The sequence below is a fragment of the Hyla sarda genome, chromosome 6 (genome assembly GCF_029499605.1).
Source record: "Hyla sarda isolate aHylSar1 chromosome 6, aHylSar1.hap1, whole genome shotgun sequence".
NCBI lineage: Eukaryota > Metazoa > Chordata > Amphibia > Anura > Hylidae > Hyla > Hyla sarda.
The window spans coordinates 180339696-180365419 of record NC_079194.1 but is presented as its reverse complement, the minus strand read 5'-3'; the positions used below and the strand labels follow the sequence as shown (position 1 = coordinate 180365419).

The following is a 25724-nucleotide window of genomic DNA, read 5'->3' as shown; positions in this document are numbered from 1 at the left end:
ATTGGTCTGCCAGAGTGAGCCACTCTTGGTAATAGAATAGCACTCATCTAGGGGTCCTAAAACAAGGCCTGCTCCTCCATTAAAGGGGCAGTCCGGTTTATCAAAATTTATCCCCTACCCAAAGGATGGTGGAGAAGTGTATTCCCCTGTAATCTGCCCAGCTCTCCTTGCACACCCTGCAATCAGATTTTCCTAAACCTATTTGCCCTAATAGGACAGCCCTCTGAATTTAAAGGCAATCTGTCAGTTATAAACTGCTTAAAAAAACAAAGGGAACACTTAAACAACACAATGGAACTCCAAGTCAATCACACTTCTGTGAAATCACACTGTCCACTCAGGAGGCAACACTGATTGACAATCAATTTCACATGCTGTTGTGCAAATGGAACAGACAACAGGTGGAAATTATAGGCAATTAGCAAGACACCCCAATAAAGGAGTGGTTCTGCAGGTGGTTACCACAGACCACTTCTGATTTCCTATGCTTCCTGGCTGATGTTTTGGTCACTTTTGAATGCTGGCGGTGCTTTAACTCTAGAGGTAGCACGAGACGGAGTCTACAACCCAAACAACTGGCTCAGGTAGTGCAGCTCATCCAGGATGGCACATCAATGTGAGCTGTGGCAAGAAGGTTTGCTGTGTCTGTTAGCGTAGTGTCCAGAGCATGGAGGTGCTACCAGGAGACAGGTCAGTACATCAGGAGACGTGGAGGAGGGCAACAACCCAGCAGCAGGACTGCTACCTCTGTCTTTGTGCAAGGAGGAGCAATGCCAGAGTCCTGCAAAATGACCTCCAGCAGGCCGCAAATGTGCATGTGTCCACCCAAACGGTCAGAAACAGACTCCACGAGGGTGGTATGAGGGTCTGATGTCCACAGGTGGGGGTTGTGCTTACAGCCCAACACCGTCAGGACATTTGGCATTTGCCAGAGAACACCAAGATTGGCAAATTCGCCACTGGCACCCTGTGCTCTTCACAGATGAAAGCAGGTTCACACTGAGCACATGTGACAGACATGAGAGAGTCTGGAGACGCAGTGGAGAATGTTCTGCTGCTTGCAACATCCTCCAGCATGACCGGTTTGGCAGTGGGTCAGCAATGGTGTGGGGTGGCATTTCTTTTTGGGGGGGCCGCAAAGCCCCCCCATGTGCTTGCCAGAAGTAGCCTGACTGCCATTAGGTACCGAGATGAGATCCTCAGACCCCTTGTGAGACCATATGCCAGTACGGTTGGCCCTGGGTTTCTCCTAATGCAAGACAATGCTAGACGTCATGTGGCTGGAGTGTGTCAGCAGTTCCTGCAAGAGGAAGGAATTGATGTTATGGACTGGCCCACGCATTCCCCAGACCTGAATCCGATTGAGCACATCTGGGACATCATGTCTCACTCCATCCACCAATGCCACTTTGCACCACAGACTGTTCAGGAGTTGGCTAGGCGTTGTAGGGAGGTCATACGGACGCGTGGAGGCCACACACACTACTGAGCCTCATTTTGACTTGTTTTAAGGACATTACATCAAAGTTGGATCAGCCTGTAGTGTGGTTTTCCATCATGATTGTGAGTGTGACTCCATATCCAGACCTCCATGGGTTGATAAATTTAATTTCCATTGATCATTTTTGTATGATTTTGTTGTGAGCACATTCAACTATGTAAAGATGAAAGTATTTCATACGATTAGTTCATTCATTCAGATCTAGGATGTGTTATCTTGGTGTTCCCTTTATTTTTTTGAGCAGTGTATTTGCTGCTAAGAGCTGTTACGGTCTAAAAGCAAACAGTTTTTCCTGGTGTTTGTGAAGTGATTGTGGTTGCTTAACCCCTTAAGGACCGGGGTTTTTTCCGTTTTTGCATTTTCGTTTTTTGCTCCTTGCCTTTAAAAAATCATAACTCTTTCAATTTTGCACCTAAAAATCCATATGATGGCTTATTTTTTGCGCCACCAATTCTTCTTTGTAATGACGTCAGTCATTTTGCCCAAAAATCTACGGTGAAACGGAAAAAAAAATCAGCGTGACAAAATTGAAAAAAAAAAACACGCCGTTTTGTAACTTTTGGGGGCTTCCGTTTCTACGTAGTAAATTTTTCGGTAAAAATGACACCTTATCTTTATTCTGTAGGTCCATATGATTAAAATGATACCCTACTTATATAGGTTTGATTTTGTCGTACTTCTGGAAAAAATCCTAACTTCATGCAGGAAAATTAATACGTTTAAAATTGTCATCTTCTGACCCTTATAACTTTTTTATTTTTCCATGTATGGGGCGGTATGAGGGCTCATTTTATGCGCCGTGATCTGAAGTTTTTAACGGTACCATTTTTGCATTGATAGGACTTATTGATCGCTTTTTATTCATTTTTAAATGTTATAAAAAGTTACCAAAAATGCACTATTTTGGACTTTGTAATTTTTTTGCGCGCACGCCATTGACCGAGCGGTTTAATTAATGATATATTTTTATAATTCGGACATTTCCACACGCAGTGATACCATATATGTTTATTTTTATTTACACTGTGTTTTTTTTTTATGGGAAAAGGGGGGTGATTCAAACTTTTAATAGGGGAGGGGTTAAATGATATTCATTCACTTTTTTTTTTTGCAGTGTTATAGCTCCCATAGGGACCTATAACACTGCACACACTGATCTTCATCATTGATCACTGGTTTCTCATAGGAAACCAGTGATCGATGATTCTGCCGCATGACTGCTCATGCCTGGATCTCAGGCACTGAACAGTCATTCAGCGATCGGACAGCGAGGAGGCAGGTCCTCCCGCTGTCCTGTAAGCTGTTCGGGATGCCGCGATTTCGCCGCGGCTATCCCGAACAGCCCACTGAGTTAACCGGCAGCTTTCACTTTCGCTTTTGAGCGCGCGGCTAAAGGGTTAATAGCGCGCGGCGGGTCCCGGCTTCACTATGATGCCGGGCCCGCTGTGATATGATGCGGGGATACTGTGTAACCCCGCATTATATCACGGGAGCAGGACCAAGGACGTACCAGTAGGTCCTTGGTCCTTAAGGGGTTAAAGAGTACCTGTCGCCAAACTAAACTTTTATTATGTTGTTCCTTATATAATTATAAGACACTTTGCTATTTACTTGCTGTTAAGTCTCAACCTTTATATGTTTTTGATAAGATTGAAAAAAACGGCCACTAGGTGGCTCTGTTCTGTTCCCTGCAGCAAGTCAAACAGTTAGTTTTGTCTCCTCCCGGCCTGGCAGGTGACCAAACTCAGAAAGTGCGTGCTGGGTATGGTGAGGCACAGCTCTTGCAGACTTCAGTGACATTGCGACTGCTGGGGAACACTGACTTTCTCCTGCCGGGAGCTCAGCCAATGTGGGCAAGGGGAAAGGTATGGTACAGAGATTTTTAAAGCTTGGAGAATTTTTTTTAAGGGCAGGAGGGGTGTTAGGAGTAATTAGGGAATATAATCTGTGTTAGTGTAGAAAATATGGTTTAATGACAGGTACTCTTTAACTTATACAATTGTCTTTTTATTTCTCAGTTAAGTGTCTAGGAGGTGGAACCGATCTGGTCATGTGGCACAGGCTGGCACGCATCATTGCTTGCACTCACCTCCTAGCCCCTTCTTTATTAATGTCTGCAGCTCTTAGCTGAAAATAGAGCTGACAGGTTCAAGTAGATTTGTTGGGTGGTGTACTGCTAAGGAATGGCAGCAAATAGAGCTGACAGTGATGCGATGTGTTTTTATCTTTTCTCCGTGGTAGCTCTTCTTGTCACCAAATTTGGTAGAAAAATCCCAAAAGGGGAATAATAAGAATGTCTTCAGAAGACTCAATTTAGCCACTGACAGATTTTTTCCCTGGGATGTACATAGTATGCATACGTGCGTTACCCTTCATATATATGGTACATTCAAACTACTGGTCTTCAGCTGTTATGAAACCACAACTCTCAGCATGAAGGCACTTGGGGCCTGCGTAGAGTGCTAGTTTTGCAACAGTTTGAAAGCCACAGGTTGAAGACTACTGACAGCCACCCAGCCGTGGCCCCAAATATAAGCACTCCTTTTATGAATGTCCTTGCATAACCAGACTATTTGCCCTTCTGGAGTCTGGCATGACAATACTACTGAAAGCTGGAATGGTGGCTCTGTGGGCCATAACCCAGAAACAGATAAACTGTTGGAATAGTGTTTTTAGCTAGGGAAAACACTTGTCAAAGAGACAGGATAGGAAATACAGTCACCCATTATAGTAATTCTCATGGCTGAACCTGACTGATCTGACCCCAGGGCGGTTGGTCCTGTAGAAAGACCCCTGTGTGCTCCCCTTTCCATCCTTTCCCCTTTTCTGCGCCTCTCCATTTTTTACACCGTGCGATCCCTCTCTCCCTTATATGGAGACTCTCCCTAATCCTCCCTTATTCTGCAGCAAGCAATATAATCTGCAGTTAGATAGCAGCTTCAGACCAGATTAACCCCTTGATGTCCCTGAAGAGCAAGAGGGGGCCGAGCAGAAGATTTCTGGCTGTTACCATTGGGCTTGCTTCATGATCGCATGCTCTATTTATTCTAGGAACCCCACTTAAGAGAACATTAGGACACATTATTCAACCTGTCTTTTCCCCCTTATCTTAGTACTCGCATTGTATGACTAAAAAATATATTTAACTAGAATTTCCCCATAAAAGTAAAAAATCCCCAGTAAATGTTAATGTTAAAACTTGTATAAAGGAAAGCTGGAACGGTCTCCGTTGTAGCTGCTACAAGGATTGTCACCCAGCTTTCCCACATTCCTGAACACAAAGTTTGCCTTATGACTCCTTTACTATATAGATAAGTGTTTTCCAACCAGGGTGCCTCCAATTGTTGCAAAACTACAACTCCCAGCATGCCCGGACAGCCTTACGCAGTCCAGGCATGCTGGAAGTTGTACTTTTGCTATAGCTGGAGACACCCTGCTTCACCTGAAAGATTTGTCATTCACAGGTTTGGGACAACAGGTGTAGTAACCTATAATGTGAGCTATAGTGGCAGCCATATTAGTTGTCACCCAGCTGATATAATTATGACACAAATATAACATAACATATATATGACACATGTCATATAATATGACCCATAATTAGGAATCACGGGCTTATATAAACAGTAAATGTCCTTTAAAATCAGGTAATGTCTTCCCTCTGAAGTTAAAGCACAATATATGTCATCTATATTATCTTCCTTCTCTCCAACAGTGCGGTTTCTGCAGGATGTGTCCCCCTATATTCGGAAGGCGTCTCTGGTGGGTGAACTTCCCTGGGACAGTTGTGACCTCCACAGTCCAGCACACAGTGATACATCTGGTTCTCCCAAACATGGCTCCAGGGACTGCAAGGTCATTCCCTTAAAAATGTGTTACGCTGCAAGAAATCTGAGCATGTACGACCCCGAGGGACGGTCAGTGACAATGTGTGCGTGACTCCAATGTTCCTGTATGTCGCTCTAAGAGGTACAAGAAGTAGTGTACCTCACATTTCTGCTCCATGCCTCTTATGTCTACATCCCTTACAGGCTGGTAGAACTGCGCTCACCGGATGGAAGTCACTCCCTTGTGCTCCGCTGTAGAGATTCAGCCTCCGCTCTGTCCTGGTCACAGGCCCTTCACAATAACATTACTGCACTGCTGCCCCAGGTCCTAGCAGAGACCCAGGGCATGCTGGGTGCTGCGACTGATGACCTCCGATATTTAGGCTGGGTGGCTGAACAGGTGCGTAAACATCCTCTATCTAACAATACTGGTAGTAGACACTTCCAGCTTTATGCATTTAATAATTTCACTATCATATAGTGAAAAGTTCAGCAATTTTTACTAAATGTTATTTTAAGTTCTCACTATTCAAAATCTCTGCTTGCTGTTAGTGTACAGTTACATTTAGGAGATCGAGTTAGTACTTCTCATAGTTTGAGGGTTTACAATTGTGTCCAAACATCGGCAGCCTGAATTTGTAGGTACTAAAGAACAATGTTGCATCCAATAGGGATCTTAGGGTTAATGTCCCTTATCAAGGTCATATCCCAAGACCATTCTGTGCAGCTATAGACATAGGCTATAGCTTAGAGAGACCCAGTCATCTGCTTCTGCATTTTGTCCAGTGGAGGTTTGTTTGTGTCTGATCCATAAGTCCTCTGGTGGTATGATTCTACATACTGTCCTGACCCTCTATATTCTCCATTCCAGATCTCGCAGGACGATGGGCGGGCTTTATGGCATGCAACACTTGCCATTGTGTCACAGAAGGATTTTCTTCTCTTTGAGGCAATGCCCAGGACACGGGAGGAGTGGGCTCACCCAAAACACAAGCTGCCTCTTATCTCTACAAGGTAATGGATTATTTTATAGTTAATTATATACATAAATAGTTTAACCCCTTCAGGACGGAGCCCATTTTGGCCTTAAGGACCGGAGCGTTTTTTGCACATCTGACCACTGTCACTTTAAACATTAATAACTCTGGAATGCTTTTAGTTATCATTCTGATTCCGAGATAGTTTTTTCGTGACATATTCTACTTTAACATAGTGGTAAATTTTTGTCGATACTTGCATCCTTTCTTGGTGAAAAATCCGTAAATTTGATGAAAAATTTGAAAATTTTGCATTTTTCTAACTTTGAAGCTCTCTGCTTGTAAGGAAAATGGATATTACGAATACATTTTTTTTTGGTTCACATATACAATGTGAAGGGTCTTCATATTAGAAATACCCCATAAATGACCCCATTATAAAAACTACACCCCCCAAAGTATTCAAAATGACATTCAGTCAGCGTTTTAACCCTTTAGGTGTTTCACACGAATAGCAGCAAAGTGAAGGAGAAAATTCACAATCTTCATTTTTTACACTCGCATGTTCTTGTAGACCCAATTTTTGAATTTTTACAAGGGGTAAAAGGACAACATTTTTACTTGTATTTGTAGCCCAATTTCTCTCGAGTAAGGACATACCTCATATGTCTATGTAAAGTGTTCTATACAAGGGTAAGGATTACTGTAAAGAGTGCACACCACAAGATCAATATTCATATAAGTAACAAATTTTATTAAGTATCATATAAAGTTTGCAAAAAAGACACAAAAGGGCTAAAATCAATTAAAAGCTCTCAATCGAGCAACCTCTACAACATGGGAGAGGGGCCATGAATCCCCTTCTCACCAAAGTCCCGTCCCTCTGTTGTACAATACAATGGCTCAAGCAGTGGTGCTAACTAATAAGATGGTACACGTGCAGCATCAATCTATGTCACCAAATAAATAATCCTAACATCAAATGAGAAGAAATACACGGTGTACAAAGAAAAGATAAATAAATACATATCACCAGTGCACAGCAACCACAGAACAAAGGAGCCGAGATGGTAAGTAGCGGGACGGGACCCCTAAGCCCCACGCGTTCCGTCACCGTTTGTGACTTCCTCAGGGGTGTTGTAGTCCACCTGCCCTTGGGGTCTTATATATCATATTACATATATGTAAAGTGTTCGGCGAGCGCAGTAGAGGGCTCAGAAGGGAAGGAGCGAAAAGGGGATTTTGGAGAGTACGTTTTTCTGAAATGGTTTTTGGGGGGCATGTTACCTTTAGGAAGCCCTTATGGTGCCAGAACAGCAAAAAAAAAAACACATGGCATATCATTTTGGAAACTAGACCCCTCGGGGAATGTAACATGGGATAAAGTGAACCTTAATACCCCACAGGTGTTTCACGACTTTTGCAAATGTAAAAAAAAAATTAAAAATTTTACCTAAAATGCTTGTTTTCCCCCAAAATTTTTATTTTTAAAAAGGGTAATAGCAGAAAATACCCCTAAAAATTTGAAGCCCAATTTCTCCCAATTCAGAAAACACCGCATATGGGGGTGAAAAGTGCTCTGCTGGCGCACTACAGGTCTCGGAAGAGAAGGAGTCACATTTGGCTTTTTGAACGCAAATTTCTCTCTGGGGGCATGCCGCATTTAGGAAGCCCCTATGGTGCCAGGACAGCAAAAAAACCCCCACATGGCATACCATTTTGGAAACTAGACCCCTCGGGGAACGTAACAAGGGGTTAAGTGAACCTTTATACCCCACAGGTGTTTCACGACTTTTGCATATGTAAAAAAAAAATTTTTTTTTTACCTAAAATGCTTGTCTTCCCAAAAATTTTACATTTTTAAAAAGGGTAAAAGCAGAAAATACCCCCCAAAATTTGTAACACAATTTCTCCCGAGTACGGCGATACCCCAAATGTGGCCCTAAACTGTTGCCTTGAAATACGACAGGGCTCCAAAGTGAGAGCGCCATGCGCATTTGAGGCCTAAATTAGGGATTGCATAGGGGTGGACATAGGGGTATTCTACGCCAGTGATTCCCAAACAGGGTGCCTCCAGCTGTTGCAAAACTCCCAGCATGCCTGGACAGTCAACGGCTGTCCGACAATACTGGGAGTTGTTTTGCAACAGCTGGAGGCTCCGTTCTGGAAACAGTGGCGTACCAGACGGTTTTCATTTTTATTGGGGAGGGGAGGGGGGCTGTGTAGGGGTATGTGTATACGTAGTGTTTTTTACTTTTTATTTTATTTTTTGTGTTAGTGTAGTGTAGTGTTTTTAGGGTACAGTCACACGGGCGGGGGTTCACAGTAGTTTCTCGCTGGCAATTTGAGCTGCAGCAGAAAGTTTGCGGCAGCTCAAATTTGCAGCCAGATACTTACTGTAATCCTCCGCCCATGTGAGTGTACCCTGTACATTCACATTGGGGGGGGGGGCATCCAGCTGTTGCATAACTACAACTCCCAGCATGCCCGTTGGCTGTCGGTGACTGCTGAGAGTTGCAGTTTTGCAACAACTGTAGGCACACTGGTTATGTATCACTGAGTTTGTGACCTAACTCAGTGTTTCACAACCAGTGTGCCTCCAGCTGTTGCAAAACTACAACTCCCAGCATGTACGGTGCATGGTGTACGGTGACTGCTGAGTTGTAGTTTGCAACAGCTGGAGGCACACCGGTCGTGAAACACTGAGTTAGGTAAAAAAAAACTCTGAGTTTCACAACCAGTGTGCCTTCAGCTGTTGCAAAACTACAACTCTCAGCAGTCACCGACAGCCAACGGGCATGCTGGGAGTTGTAGTTATGCAACCAGCAGATGCACCACTACAACTCCCAGCATGCACTTTAGCTGTTTGTGCAAGCTGGGAGTTGTAGTTATACAACAGCTGAAGGTACACTTTTCCATAGAAAGAATGTGCCTCCAGCTGTGGCAAAACCATAAGTCCCTGCATGCCCATAAGGGAATGCTGGGAGTTGTGGTGGTCTGCCTCCTGCTGTTGCATAACTACAGCTCCCAGCATGCCCTTTTTGCATGCTGGGAGCTGTTGCTAAGCAACAGCAGGAGGCTGTCACTCACCTCCTGCTGCTGCTTGATCGCCGCACAGGTCAGTCCCGCCGCCGTCGTCGCTCCTGGGGCCCCGATCCCAACATTAACGCCAGGGATCGGGGTCCCCAGCACCCGGGGTGCACGTCCCGCACCCGCTCACGTCCTCCGGAAGAGGGGCGGAGCGGGTGCGGGAGTGACACCCACAGCAGGCGCCCTGATTGGTCGGCCGGTAATCCGGCCGACGAATCAGGGCGATCGTGAGGTGGCACCAGTGCCACCTCACCCCTGCAGGCTCTGGCTGTTCGGGGCAGTCAGAGACGGCCCCGAACAGCCAGTAATTCCGGGTCATCGGGTCACTGGAGACCCGATTGACCCGGAATCGCCGCAGATCGCTGGACTGAATTGTCCAGCGATCTGCGGCGATCGCCGACATGGGGGGGGCATAATGACCCCCCTGGGCGATATGCCGGGATGCCTGCTGAACGATTTCAGCAGGCATCCGGCTCCGGTCCCCAACCGGCTAGCGGTGGGGGCCGGAATTCCCACGGGCGTATGGATATGCCCTCGGTCCTTAAGGACTCGGGATGCAGGGCGTATCCATACGCCCTATGTCCTGAAGAGGTTAAAGCGTACATGTCAGATCCCAAAAATGTTTTTATATTTTGATCATTACCTAATCCAGACCATGTACATCTTATTTTTATGCCTCTAACATATTTATGCCTCATTAGCTCACAGAGTTAAAAAGCCTTGTCCATGAGTCATCTCTTGTCCATGACTCATGGACAAGCCTGATACTGCTGCAGGACTGGTTAGTGTCCCAGATGATATGGGGACCCCTAGTTGTAGCATTTTAACCCCTTAAGGACGCAGGACGTAAATGTACGTCCTGGTGCGGTGGTACTTAACGCACCAGGACGTACATTTACGTCCTGTGCATAACCGCGGGCATCGGAGCGATGCCCGTGTCATGCGCGGCTGATCCCGGCTGCTGATCGCAGCCAGGGACCCGCCGGCAATGGCGGACGCCCGCGATCTCGCGGGCGTCCGCCATTAACCCCTCAGGTGCCGGGATCAATACAGATCCCGGCATCTGCGGCAGTTCGCGATTAAAATGAACGATCGGATCGCCCGCAGCGCTGCTGCGGGGATCCGATCATTCATAACGCCGCACGGAGGTCCCCTCTCCTTCCTCCATGCGGCTCCCGGCGTCTCCTGCTCTGGTCTGTGATCGAGCAGACCAGAGCAGAAGATGACCGATAATACTGATCTGTTCTATGTCCTATACATAGAACAGATCAGTATTAGCAATCATGGTATTGCTATGAATAGTCCCCTATGGGGACTATGCAAGTGTAAAAAAAAAATGTAAAAAAATGTAAAAGTAAAAGTAAAAAAAAAGTGAAAAATCCCCTCCCCCAATAAAAAAAGTTAAAACGTCCGTTTTTTCCTATTTTACCCCCAAAAAGCGTAAAAAAACATTTTTTATAGACATATTTGGTATCGCCGCGTGCGTAAATGTCCGAACTATTAAAATTAAATGTTAATGATCCGGTACGGTGAACGGCGTGAACGAAAAAAAAATTAAAAAGTCCAAAATTCCTACTTTTTTAATACATTTTATTAAAAAAAAAAATATAAAAAATGTATTAAAAGTTTTTTATATACAAATGTGGTATCAAAAAAAAGTACAGATCATGGCGCAAAAAATGAGCCCCCATACCGCCGCTTATACGGAAAAATAAAAAAGTTATAGGTCATCAAAATAAAGGGATTATAAACGTACTAATTTGGTTAAAAAGTTTGTGATTTTTTTTAAGCGCAACAATAATATAAAAGTATGTAATAATGGGTATCATTTTAATCGTATTGACCCTCAGAATAAAGAGCATACGTCATTTTTACCAGAAATTGTCCGGCGTGAAAACAAAACCTTCCAAAATTAGCAAAATTGCATTCTTCGTTTTAATTTCCCCACAAAAATAGTGTTTTTTGGTTGCGCCATACATTTTATGATATAATGAGTGATGTCATTACAAAGGACAACTGGTCGCGCAAAAAACAAGCCCTCATACTAGTCTGTGGATGAAAATATAAAAGAGTTATGATTTTTAGAAGGCGAGGAGGAAAAAATGAAAACGTAAAAATTAAATTGTCTGAGTCCTTAAGGCCAAAATGGGCTGAGTCCTTAAGGGGTTAAAGGGGTATTCCAGGAAAAAACTTTTTTTTTTTTATATCAACTGGCTCCAGAATGTAAAACAGATTTGTAAATTACTTCTATTAAAAAATCTTAATCCTTCCAATAATTATCAGCTGCTGAAGTTGAGTTGTTCTTTTCTGTCTGGCAACAGTGCTCTCTGCTGACATCTCTGCTTGTCTCTGGAACTACACAGAGTTGAAGAGGTTTGCTATAGGGAATTGCTTCTACTCTGGACAGTTCCTGAGACAGGTGTCATCAGAGAGCACTTAGGCTGGGTTCACACCACGTTTTTGCCATACTGTTTTCAATCAGTTTTTTTAAAGAAAACTATATGGCAAAAAAACAGATGGCAACGTATGGGGAAAAAGTAAACCGTATGCGTTTTTAAACCGTTTACTGTTTTTAAAGTGCATACGGTTCCGTCCGTTTTTTATTTAAAAAAACAAAAAAACATACCTTTTTTAAAATTTTGTAAATTTTTTTTTTTTTTACTTTAGAATGCAAATGCGCATGTGCAAAGTAAAAAACGTATACTGTTTCCTCTATGGAACCGTATACATGTGCGTTTCCCATTGACGTCCATGTTAAGAAAAAAAAAAGTATGCGGTTGCAATACCGTTTTTAACCTGGAGGAAAAAACCATGGTAAACTATGGTTTTGAGTACAGGAAAAAAACGTATATGCAAGCAAACCGTACGCAACCGGATGCATCTGGGTGCATACGGTTTTCAGTTTTTTATGTGGTTTTCAATACGGTTCCATACGTTTTCTATAATGAAAACGTATACATGAACCGTACTTAAGAAGCGTGGTGTGAACCCACCCTGAGACAGAAAGGAGCAACTCAACTTCAGCAGCTCATAAGTAGTAAGCCAGTTGATAGATTAAAAAAAAGTTTTTTCCTGGATAACCCCTTTAAGGGTCTGTTTTCATTATTAAATATTCAAAACTTTAACAACCATATTAGAAAAGGTCTTTAATTTTCATCAGTAACAACATATAAAAAGTTTTTGGATTTGACAGTACCCATTTATTAGCTTTGAAAATTAATTTGATTCATTATCTTGAATTAATTTACACCGTATTATAATCCACAACTGCATTCACAGTACTGCTGGTTGCTGCTATTAACACATTTATGAGATGACTTTACAGTGCCTGATATCAATAACACTTAAGCCGATACTGTACCAGCAAGTAATGTTGGGAGATTTCTGCTCTCAAGCCTGCAAAACTGTTATTGCAACTACCATATTTTTCGCCGTATAAGACGCACTTTTTCTTCCCCAAAACTGGGGGGGGGGAAAAGTTGGTGCGTCTTATACGGCAAATACCTGCGGCCATCGATGGCCGGGACCCACCGCTAATACAGGACATCACCGATCGCGGTGATGCCCTGTATTAACCCTTCAGACGCGGTGATCAAAGCTGACCACCGTGTCTGAAGTGAAAATAACACTAACCCAGCTGCTCAGTCGGGCTGTTCAGGACCGACGCGGTGAAATCGCGGCGTCCCGAACAGCTTACAGGACACAGGGAGGGACCTTACCTGCCTCCTCAGTTTCTTCTCCATGTCGGGATCCCCTGCGCTTTCCTTCGACGTCAACACGTCGTTGTGCACGCCGTCATCCAATAGGAGCGGCGTGCGTAGCGGCGCGAGGACGGCGACGGAGAGCGTGGATCCCGAGGAAGAAGAAGTCCGGAGCGTCGGGGACGCGGCGACAGCGATGGAGCGACATCAGGGCAGCGGTGACGGGTCCGGAGTGGCGGGGACACGTGAGTACTACCTCCTATACCAGTGGTCTTCAACTTGCGGACCTCCAGATGTTGCAAAACTACAACTCCCAGCATGCCCGGACAGCCAACGGCTGTCCGGGCATGCTGGGAGTTGTAGTTTTGCAACATTTGGAGGTCCGCAGGTTGAAGACCACTGTTGGGTTCAGAATCTTTATTTTTTTTAGATTTGGCACCTATAAATTGGGTCTTATACGCCGGTGTGTCCTATAGGGCGAAAAATACGGTTTGCACTGTAATACAGGCTGCAACTCAACAAGATATGTAATATAGTGCAGGGTTGGACTGGGAATAAAAACCAGCCCTGAAATTAACTGCATACCAGCTTTACTGCATAACATCATTATTTTCATTTTTAAAAAGAGGGAAAAGCATCCATTTTAAAACACATTTCTGAACAGTTCTATTTATGGATAGGACAGGTATGAAAGCATAAGGTGTAAAGGGGTAAATGAAGGGGGGCTTGGCCTGAAGCTTCCCATGAGTGGATGCATAGTGCTGTAGCTCCTGCTCCAAACCCATGTTTCATCAGTCTCCTGCCTATGAGAACTAGACACCAGCCCATTAATAACACCCAGAAAGCACACTTCCGGGGCATAAACATACGGAAACTACAAGTGATCAGCCAAAAATTGCAACACTTCCCTCCAGAAGGGAACCACACATGGGCAGTCCCACTACAGCTATCAGAAGAAGAAACCCCAATATGAAGCAAACGGACAGGAGTATAATATAGACGAAGGATAAGACTAAACTGGATACGGAGATCACGAGCACGAACAACAGTAGGATATTAGGACCGCACAACCTCCTTCCACTGCTCCTCCGAAAGACCCGGTACATCCTCCACCCATTTCGGATAATTTAAGGCAAAGGGATCCGGCCCAACAGACTTTAGCAAGACATACGCCTGCGTAAGAGGTTTGGCGAGGTCAGAAGTACCCAGCAACAACTCAACATCAGAAAAGGTTGGAGCCACATCCAAAGAACCAAACTGTGCCCGTATCGAATGTCTCAATTGAAGATACCTAAAATAGGCACTTTGAGGGAGATTAAAGCAAGATTGCATACCCGAGAAGGAAGGAAATGAACCCTCCTCAAAGAGGTGCATAGCAAATCTGACTCCATGTGATCTCCAGAAGCCAGCTGCCTCCAACCCCTGAAGGTGCGCCAAATGTGGGTTACCCCACAGGGGTGTCCTGGGAGAGATTGCCGGCAGGGGAAAGCGAGCTGAGACCACTGACCAGACCAACGCCACCGTTTTTAAAGGACCCAACAGGGAGGAGGAAGAAGAGTACCTGTACAGCGTATTTGTCAAGCATTGTACAATTTGAGCAATATAGGGATTCATTTCTCCTCGTTCAGCCCATACCAGGCCCCAGCCATCCCATCCAATCCTGAGGTCTTCCCGGGGGGTAATTCCCTTATGGCCTGAGACATCTCCTCAACTGTAAAGGGAGCATCCAGGATAGAAGCCTGTGCAGGAGTGAGAGGGAGAGGGGGAGACCCGCCAAGAAGGAGCCCAAACCATCTATAACTTTAGAATAACCGGAAGAATACAAGTCGCTATAAAAGGCCCGAAAAACCCAATTAACAGCCACTGGATCCCGAACCAAGGTACCATCCGGCACACATGTACAGGGGATAGATGACACTGGCCTCGTCTCCTTTCATAAGTAAGCCAAAAGCTTCCCTTTTTTTTTTATCCCCATACTCGAACGCTTCCCTGTCCACTAATTTCAACTGCACCCGTTCCTTCTGCAAGATCAAGAGAGACCTCTGAGCCTTGGCCCACTCCTGTTCAGCCTGGGGAGAAGGATTCCTAATCCCTTCCGCCTCCAACACTCCAATCTCTGTCTGAAGAGCCTGCTGCGTAGCCGCATAAGAGGCCTGCTGGCCCGCAACCCCTGCTATAAAAGCCCCCCCTTGTAGTAGCCTTATAGGCATCCCACTGTACCAGAACATCAGGATGATCCCCATTATGAGTCCAGTAACTAACATGAGCCTCCTCCCCAAGGCCCCAGAGACCGGTACAGACTGGAGCCACCTAGGGTGTATAAGCCAGAGTTTAGAGGAGGAAGTAGGACCCAATCGTAGAGTAAGAAGAAGAGCAGAATGATCTGAGATCCCTCTACTAGTGTATAGGATATCACTTACCAGAGGCAGAAGGTCAGCTGAGGCATAGACAAGGTCATTACGAGAGAATGTGAATAGAAAGGACTGGCTTCAATGAGGAAAACCGGCTCACACGGCACTGACCGACCAGGACACGGTATGGAGGATAAAAGTGGACTTTAATGACCAGGATGCAATGTGTTTCGCTGCGGGAGCTCTGGCTCACGGGTCCGCTCAGTCCAGCGTGCAGGCCGCGTCCCCCTACATCAATTGAGGTATTGCACCTTTGCAGAGGGCTTTCCCCATGCACAGGATCTTTGCTTCGTTGATTACAATTGGACCCCAGATGTCTTGCTAGACTGTTTCCATGCAGTACCCCTATCTTCTCTACCTGCCTCCCATACCTCCTCGCTTCTCTGCTGCAGGAAATTGGTTGAACATTTACCGCTGTAAATATCCTTACACTTTGCAATATTCATGTTACACTATTGGTAGTAATGGCCTTCTTAAGAATTGATCTGGCATGTTGTAACCCTTTGTTTTTATCCTTTGATCACTTATATCTCCTATAAGACATGCACAGTTTAGACCACTTTCCTCTACAGGTACATACTTTGCTGTCTCGGGAGCATGTATTTTCGGACATCTTTTTTGGCTCCAGGTTAATAGTTCCATTGACATGGTTCCCGACCAGCTTCAAACGTTCCTCCAGGTGAACCGATCGAATGCTACTCAATTGTGGGATTCCCTGAAAGCATATCTGCAAGGTTTCCAGGCAGAGCATGCTGCATCATAATGAAAAAATTAATCTGCCATTCTATTTGAAGCAGGAAATTAAGTAAATTGTTGGCTCCGCTAGTCAGCCAAAAATAACTCCTCTTCCCCTATCCTGAAATTCAGCTCTGTGAATGGTCATGTGTTCTACCATGACTTACATGCATCCCCAGTAAACTATAATGCTGGGTATTTACCCCCTTTTTTTTGGACATGATACTATTCCCAGTGTTAGCCCCAGACTCTCTGCTTGACTCCCTTATTACTATGGATGTAATCTTGCGGACGAGTCACCTGGGAATATGCAAAATGGGAAGACCCCAGGCCCAGACAGCCTATCCCTGAAGGTGTATGTGAAATACACTGACTTTCTCCTAGACCCTCTGAAAGCTATGTATGATGACTCTTTTAGGGCTGTGCCTCTCCCCACTTCTCTAAATGATGCTAATATTGTAGTGCTCCTAAAACCGGACAAGGACCCCCATGGATTGCAGATCTTATAGGCTTATTTTTTTGCTAGGATTCTTACAAAGGTTTTTTGCTAACCATTCGAACCGGGTGATTATTTTTATGATTTGAAGTGACCAGACAAGCTTTATGTCCAGCAAGTCCACCTCGGAAAATATACAGAGGGTCCAGGTTCATTTTTAAATGGGAATGGCACTGTGAGTGAGGATTGAGCCTTGGCCTCTTCAGAATCGGCCAAGGCCTTTGATTTAGTTGAATTGGACTACTTACTAGAAGTCTTTAAAGCTTTGGCCCTCACTTCATTAATTTAATGTTGCTGATCTATTAATCACTGGGGGGGAGATTTATCAAAACCTGTGCAGAGGAAAAGTTGCCCAGTTGCCCATAGCAACCAATCAGATTACTTCTTTCATTTTTAACAAGGCCTCTGCAAAATGAAAGAAGCGAGCTGATTGGTTGCTATGGGCAACTGGGCAACTTTTCCTTTGCATAGGTTTTGATAAATCTCCCCCTTTGTGCTTGGGTTGTGGTAAATGGCCTTTCTTCTGACTCCTTTTTGCTAGGAAGGGGAACAAGCACTCACCTGTTTTCAGTGGCAGTGGAGCTCCTGTATTTACTGGAGCATGCCTCGACCCCCTGTACCTGCTACTTTCTTCAAATCTTTGGATTCTTTACTGCTATCAATTATAAAGGGTGCCAGTAGGTCCAAATTAAAACTTTCTACCTTACAACGTCCCAAAGACACTTCCAGAATTTAAACCATACTTTCTGGCAGGTCAACTCCTATATATCCAGGCCCCTCTGCCTAATTCAGAACAACATTTGACCCACTAGTTGTACCTTACCTCCCTGAGAGTCTTTTTGGAAATAACACCCCCAAGGTTTAGAGACTCTCTCGTTTGCATAAGTTGGCCCTACATGTTTGGAGACAGATACAGGTTGTATCTGCCTACTCGGATATTAAAGCAGATCTTCCCCAGAGGGAAAATCCCCATTTAGCTTTTCTCACTGCTACTCTTAATCCTCCCTTCGGGGTTGGCCCATGGCGTCACACAGGTGGGGGATATGTTCACTGAGGATGTTTTTAAGTCCTTTTCTTAGGTCCAAACTGGCTCCAGTATTCCTCGTGAGGCATTCTATCACAATTTTACACTTCGCCGTGCATGGATTGCCCAGTTTCCCTCCCTTAGACCTTCCATATCTGCTTATTCTCTCATTGGGGTTCTTTGTTCCTAGGGACTGAAGGGCCTTGTGTCTCTTCTATATACTCACCTGACCCAAGACAAAATCTCCATCCTTGCAGAGTCCTATTGGAAGGCATGCATCCCTTCTCTAACCACTGAGGACTGGTCAGATATGATCTCCTCTCATTTAAGTGGCTCCAGCTGCGAACAACATGCTAATACAACTTTAAATTGTCCACCATTACTAAATTACTCGGTTCGGTTGTTCAGATTGGGACAGTTGCCTTCTGACACCTGCCACAGGTGTCACGGCCTAATTTTTGGCACATGATCTAGATGTGCCTCTTCCTTCAATCTTACTGGCAGAGTATATTTGATTCCTTTATCTTCTTTATTGTCCATTCCAGTGCCACTCGACTGCTTGTTATGTCTTTATGAGGTACTATCAGAGGAGTCCTTAGAATTTTACTTAGAGAAAAGCTCTTCTTAGCTAGAAAAGCGATAGCTCAGCAGTGGATGGATGTGTGTCCTCCTTCCCTCCCACAATGGAATTGTTTAATAAATGCTCTTCTTCCCTTTTTAACTAGTGGTTTTAAAGAACAGGAAATGTCCAGACAATTTTCTTAAAGAGTACCTCTCATGATCTTGTTACATTTTATAATCCTCCCAGGTCACTGCCTCCATTATGATAAAACACCCCCTGCCTTTATTTTTATTATTTATTTTTCTACCTTGATATTGCTCTGTATTTGGGTGTGTCCATTTGTGCTCTCCAGCCATCCAGACAAATCAAAGAAGCAGATGTTCCATCAGCTCTTCCCCGGGAGTGTGGCAGCCTCCTGGGAGGGGCTTTACTGCATGGAGCCCCGGGAGTCTTCCAGGCTGGCGGGGGGTGGAGAACAAACTGCGACAGCCATTGTTCCGGTCGGAGGGAGAAGATCTAGCAGAGTCTGCAGCAATGCAACGGGTGCCAGCCAGGGATCCAGTGGTGGAAGGAAGGCAAGGAGAAAAATCGTGGAGTTGTGGGCTGAAAGAGGACCAAAGGAGTCCAGTGCGATATACTGCTCCCGCATGACCAAGCGATTTGCGGAGTATGAGCGGTGTGGTAAGGAGCTCAGGCTGGCCAGAAAGGACCTGCTTGGGGCTCAGAATCTGGCAAATACGGGGTCAAAAAATAACCGGCCGGAGCTGGAGAGAAGAGTCACGGCACTGGAAAGTGAGATCGTGAAGCTGGAGGAAAGGAGGGCAGAGATCCTGGAGAGAAGCGGTCTCCTCAGAGAGAAACTGGTAAAAGAAGACCGGTTTGCCACCATGAAATCCCCAGGTAAAGTGGAGGTGGATGATGGGGAGAGTAGTGGCGGTGAAGAAAGTGAGGATTTTGGTAAGGCTGTAGAGGAGAAGGTGGAGGAAAGTGCAGTTGTGGAGGAAGATGCTGTGCCTGTAGTTACTCCATGTGACACCCAGGACAGCTACATTGAGCCAGCCCAGGTGGTGCTACTGTTAAGCGAGAGTGAGGAGGATGATGTGGAGAGTGAGGCTTGGGGATTATTGAGGGCGATAGTGATGCAGGAGTCCCCAGCCCACCTCCAGAATTTTACATTCGGTAATGCCCAGTGTAATGATGCATCAGTAAAGAGAAAAACAAAGAAACAGAAGACCCAGGAAACTGCATTATGTGTTCCATCCTTTCCAGCTGGCCGGGCCAGCTGCAAAGCTGGTTCAGGCTGCTGGCCCCCCCCCCAGACTGCCAGATCCTATTTCTATAGTGGAATGGGGCTAGCATGGGGGGGGGGGGGTACAACATGGCGTCAGAAATGGCTGCAGACGCAATACATGTGAAGCCCACCCGTCCTGCTGGTAGGGAAGGGCAGGATGGGCTTATGGTGGGCAGCTCCGGCACTGCAGGGTGGTGGGGGGCGTGTCCAAATGCCAGAGGCTATTTGCTCTGGGAGCAGTTCCCTGAGTGCTGCGGGACACTCCCCTGTGGGGGGGAGTGTCCAGATACCAGAGCGTAGTTATGTGGCGGCCTTTGAGGCGGGGAGTGTCCGTGTGCCAGCAGTAGAGAGCGGTGGGCCCATGTGCTCGGGAGGCGCTCCTCCGAGTACTGTATATTCTGCGGGCACTTCGGGACGCTCCTCTGTGAGGGAGTGTCCGGGCGCCGGGATCAGCCGCAGAGCCTGTGCGGACAGGAAAACCAAGCACAGGTACTGTGGGAGGAGCTGGGGTTTGCTCGGAGGGGCAGAATTTGGGTAGTCACATCACCCGTGGAGAAGCCATCATCGCCGAACCCAGCAGCTAAACTGGCACAGAAGACCGTACTAAGGCCAGCAATACTACAAGTCCCAGCCAGCCCAGGATCTATTTGGCAGGTCACTAAGGGTGCATGATGTAAGAATGAGTGGGTGAAAGAAGTGTATGTGGGCGTGTCAGTGGAGTGAATGATGGTGGGAGTAGTAGTGGTAGGAATGGGAAGTCTGGTATGGATGGGAAGAAAGATGGGAGTAGCGGTGTGAATGGTGGTCCTGGGTCTGGGTCTGGTCCGGCTCTGGAGGCCATTTGCAACAGCGCCTCCTGGAGGCTCTACGCATGGGCGGCATGTCGATCCAGGTAGAGGGAAAGGGTGAGGTCAATCTGTCTTTGTGGATAGAGAGGCACGGTTTGGGGTCTTTCTGAGAGCAGAATGGGGAGGTGGTCTGGTCCCTCACAACATCCGGGCAGGACAATAACCCTAGGAATGTGGTCTGTCTGATTTGGAGGGGTGAGGATGCATGCCCACCTCATGCTAAAGTGGTTGAGCTCCTCCTCCAGATGGAATTCAGGGCGTGTGACAACTTTGCTCTGATTCACTCCTACGGTTAATTCGAGTTTGGCGTCAGTTTCGTTCGGCCAGATGGTCTTGAACTCTTCTGGTCAAACTACGACGTGGCAAAGATTTTGCCGTAAAGTCTATTTCTCGTCAGAACTCGATCAAGAAAGTGACCGTTTTGACCCGTAACGAGTTGCTTTCTTGTTATGACATCATGACAAGGTATCACAGCTCTAATGAAGCCCTTGTTTTAGATAATTATAAAAACATACTTTTATTGATATGCATTAAAATTAGAATTCACACGTGACAAAAAAGGATATAATATAATAATAAACCCTTGACACCTATCATGAATCCCTATGTACCTAAACAAGAGTCAGACATATATAATATCAAGCAGGTTCTTTCTTTTGACTCGCTTTTTATTAAAATGAGAACAGTCCATTGATTACTACAGTGATTAACATTTTGAACCTTGCCCCATAATAGCTCTTTCATAGAACCCCATTGTATATTATATTTGTGTACATCTTTCTCTCCCTCTGACCTGACTAGCCTAGCCAGCCACCGTGCGCAGGTATAGCACTTTATGCAGTAGCGCTAGGAGACAGGGAAGCCTAGCATTTGTGTTGCAGGCTTCATGCTCTGCCCTTTGACTCAAACAGCATCAAGTCCACAACACGACAGGAACCTGTAAATAAAATACCAGGCTTCCCTTTCAAATTGTTGCAGCTGTGCCCTTTGACCTCAGGGCGCAGCCTGCACATAGTTTATTTAATCCTTTTAAATTCTTTTTGTTCTTTTAAATCAAATGCCAGGCTTCCACTGATACTGACGCTCTGCAGGTTGGGTCGGGGTGCAAGTATGTTACAGGCTTTCAGCCTAGGCTAAGGCCAGCTAACAATCTAATGTGAGTCAGGGCATTCCAAGAAGGATAGAGCATGTTGAATTTCATCTACGCACCTTTTTGCTGAATGATAAGCCACTGCCTTAGGTGTCTGTGGTGATTGGCAGCTGCTTTACACCTCCCTCTTTGATTGACCAGTCCAACCAATAGCTGGTATGTGTTTTCCTGAGTCTTAATAGAAGAGACTTCCCGTTCCGCAGAACAGGAATTGCACTGTTGACTCTAGTTTTTTTTAATTGAAGATGTCCAATCTGATCTATATTTAGCACTGCACAGCATATATAGTTATAGTATAGAACATCTTTTTCTTATTCTGTTTTGGTGAAGAGGGTTTTATCCTGTCCTGCCCTAATTTACATCATGTTCTGAAATATTAGATGGTCAAAAAACGGTTTAATGTCCATTAAGCTGCCATACACATTAGATTAATGGCTAACTAATGGCTTATCTAATGTTTATGAAGTCCTCCGGCATAACCCAAACCGCCTCGCCCCGCCCGCAACCCCCAACAGCAGATGTTGGAATTCATGCCAGATCCTTTTATTCTAAGAACGATAAACTCAGAGGTGTCTGGCAGCAGATGTCTTCAACCTCGTCATTCAGAATACATTCACGCTTGGCGGATCAGGAGGGATAGCCGTGTGTCATATGATCATTCGGCCGGCGGCTTATGTCCTACAGCGTTTTTACTGAATGGAAACTTGGATCACCACACAGTAGGACCATGAGGGGCCAAGGAACTGGAGGCATAAAATGAATTAAAAAATGATGGCCCTCTAATGGCTTGACAGCACATCCTGGAATTTGCTACTGTTACTTTCAGTCAAATGATTCTTGTACCCCCGACCCCCTTGTCGATCTTTTTCAGTAGTGACATTTCAGATTGTCCCTTAGTTCTGATTTTCTGGACTGTTTTTAAAAAGTGTTACATAGTTACATAGTTACATAGTTAGTATGGTTGAAAAAAGACATACGTCCATCAAGTCCAACCAGGGGATTGAAGGGAAGGATGTAAGGGGATAAGGGAAAGGGATGTAGTTTTATAATTCTGCATATAATTCTGAATGTATCTAACCCTGCTTTAAAGCTGTTAATTGTTCCTGCTGTGACCAGTTCCTGAGGTAGACCGTTCCATAAATTCACAGTCCTCACGGTAAAGAAGGCGTGCCGCCCCTTTAGACTAAACCTTTTCTTCTCCAGACGGAGGGAGTGCCCCCTCGTCCTTTGGGGGGGTTTAACCTGGAACAGTTTTTCTCCATATTTTTTGTATGGGCCATTTATATACTTATATACGTTTATCATATCCCCCCTTAAACGTCTCTTCTCAAGACTAAACAATTGTAACTCCTTTAATCGCTCCTCATAGCTAAGATGTTCCATGCCCCATATTAGTTTAGTCGCGCGTCTCTGCACCCTTTCCATCTCCGCAGTGTCCCTTTTATGAACAGGCGACCAAAACTGAACAGCATATTCCAGGTGAGGCCGTACCAATGCTTTATAAAGGGGGAGTATTATGTCCCTGCCCCTCGAGTCCATGCCTCTTTTTATACATGACAATATCCTGCCGGCTTTGGAAGCAGCAGCCTGACATTGCATGCTATTCTGTAGTCTGTGATCTACAAGTACACCCAGATCCTTCTCTACCAGTGACTCTGACAGTGTGAAGGATTTTGAAGATGGCAGCCAGGAATATATTGTGGACTTGACATGAGTGTCCTTGTAAAGGTTTATTGATGAAAATGGGGAAGAAATGGTGCTGTTGTCTGTAGCAACCATTATGATTTAACCCCTTAAGGACTGACCCATTTTTTTACCTCTATGACCAGGCTCTTTTTTTTTTATATTTCACATGTATCTCTTTAAATTGTAATCACTTTAGAACGCTTTTTCTGAGCAGAGCGATTCGGAGATAGTTTTTTTTTTTTCGTGACATATTGTACTTTATATAACTGGTGCATTTTTGTTAGCATGAAGCATTTTTTGTGAAAAACTTCAAAATATTGTGAAAAACTGGAAAATTTGTGGCGTTTTATTTTATTTTTTTATGGTGTACACTGTGCGGTAAAAGTGATGTTATATTTATTCTGTGGGTCAGTACGATTATGGCGATACCCATTTTATATAGCTTTCTATGTTCTTTTTCCTTTTCTGAGCAAAATTATTTTTCTGCCATTCATTTTCCAACAGCTGTAACTTTTTTATTTTTCGTCCGACGCCATTGAGTAAGGGCTTATTTTTTGCGGGATGAGCTATACTTTTCATTGGTATCATTTTTGTGCTACGTGCTACCTATCTTTTTTATTCAGCTATTTGTACCAAGATTGGCGAATTTTGCGTTTTTTTTTTTTTTTTTTTTTTTACAGCGTTCACCATGCGGGATAATTTACATTATTGTTTTATAGTACACGTCATTACGGACGTGGCAATACCTATTATGTATATGATTTGTGTTTTTGATCTTTTTTGGTGATAATACAGGGCTTTTATTGGGAAAAGGGCATTTTTGTTTTTTATACACTTCATACTTTTATTGAAGAACTTTTTATTTTATTTTTTACACTTTTTACAGGTTATACTATGCTACAATACATTTTTACTGCAGCACAGTATAACCTGATAAGCTGCAGACACTACAGCCTGTGCGATCCAGCCTCTGGCTGGATCTCATAGACTTCTGTAGCAGGCAGACAGGAGTTCATGATCTGACCTCCTGCTGCCATAGCAACCAACAGCGACCAGCGATTGTATTGCGGCGCCGTCGTTGGAGAACAGGGGGAGAGCGCTCTATGGGGTACATGCTGCCGGGAGCGGCGCCATCGCGGCTGCGGCGGGGCTCCGGCTGTGATTGACAGCCGATCAGGTCACCGAACTCCTGCGCTGCCCGCGGCAGTGCCGGAGATCGCTATGACGTATGCATACGTCCAATTGTGCGAACGTGTCAGATGATTTGACGTATGGATACGTCCTATAGCGGGAAGGGGTTAAGCTGGCTTATCTGATTGGTTATTAAAGGAAAACTGTAGTGGTATATAACTTAACCGAAGGATAGGGGAAAAGTTATATATCACGGGGGTCCAACCACTGGGGCCCCGGCAGTGCGGAGGAAGGGGGGCGTGTCCATCCCCAGCATGACACGGCGGCCGACAAGCCCCCCATATATTCCAAAGAGATACATGAAGGGGGGGAGGGGTCGCCTGCCTCGTCATGCAGGGACAAAACGCTCCCTTCATGTGGACTGCCGGGTCCCCGTACAGGAGATCACTGGGCCTTCTGACCTTCGGATAGGGGATAAGTTTATATACCACTACAGTTTTACTTTAAGAAAAATACCTAACACAGACTGAGGTCGAGAGTGGTGCTGTTTTTAGGGAAGATGTCATATAGGGGAGATTTATCAAAACCTGTCCTTCTTTTATGTTTAAGAGGCTTTTTCAAAAATGAAATAAGCAAGCTGTGGGCAACTGGTCATCTTTTTGATAATTCTCTGCCATAGTGTATTGTATAGTGATGGTATCCTGAAGCATTATTATTTCACTTTGTCCTTTCAGATTAGTACACTCAGGACCTGGGCACAACCCGCCCTCTCTGGGGCCACATCTATCTTTTGCCACACGTACGGGGTGTCCTCAGGGGATCGATATGCGTGTATTCCGTGTAGAGAATCAGCGGGACCTCTCTGCCTGGACAAGAGCACTGGTACAGGGGTGTCACGCATCAGCTGAGCTCACTAGAGAGGTCACTATTAGTAAGTCAGAAAAGCTGCTTTTTTTTTTTTCTTCAATGCAAAAACAATTCCACATTACTGTGCTTGCTGTCAGTGAATGACAAAGGTCTTGTTCACATGCAAAGGCTCAAAACAGCTTTCTCCAATCATCAGTTATGGTAAATTCTATCAGTCTGTGGGCTAAACACCATAGACTCAATAGGACAGTCTACACTGGATACAACTGTAGCAAACTCTCGGCTGTGCAAAGTTTTGCCTAGTGCAGGAGGTCCCACTCTTACAAATACCCGAATAGGTCCTATGAACTGGATGGGTTATTCCAAACCAGCCAGCATGACAAATATTCTCTGCTACTGCATATACCAGTGCACATACTTCTGGGCT

General features: G+C 45.0%; 1 protein-coding gene across 1 annotated transcript in view; it reads left to right on the top strand.

Annotated features, from left to right (window-relative positions):
- Positions 1–25724, top strand: part of SNTB2 (syntrophin beta 2) — a 65036-nt gene that overhangs the window by 28178 nt on the left and 11134 nt on the right. Inside the window, exons 2-5 of the mRNA XM_056525942.1 lie at positions 5217–5418; positions 5533–5728; positions 6200–6342; positions 25165–25361. Of these exons, the coding sequence (XP_056381917.1) occupies positions 5217–5418; positions 5533–5728; positions 6200–6342; positions 25165–25361 (738 nt within the window). The remainder of the gene's footprint in view (positions 1–5216; positions 5419–5532; positions 5729–6199; positions 6343–25164; positions 25362–25724) is intronic.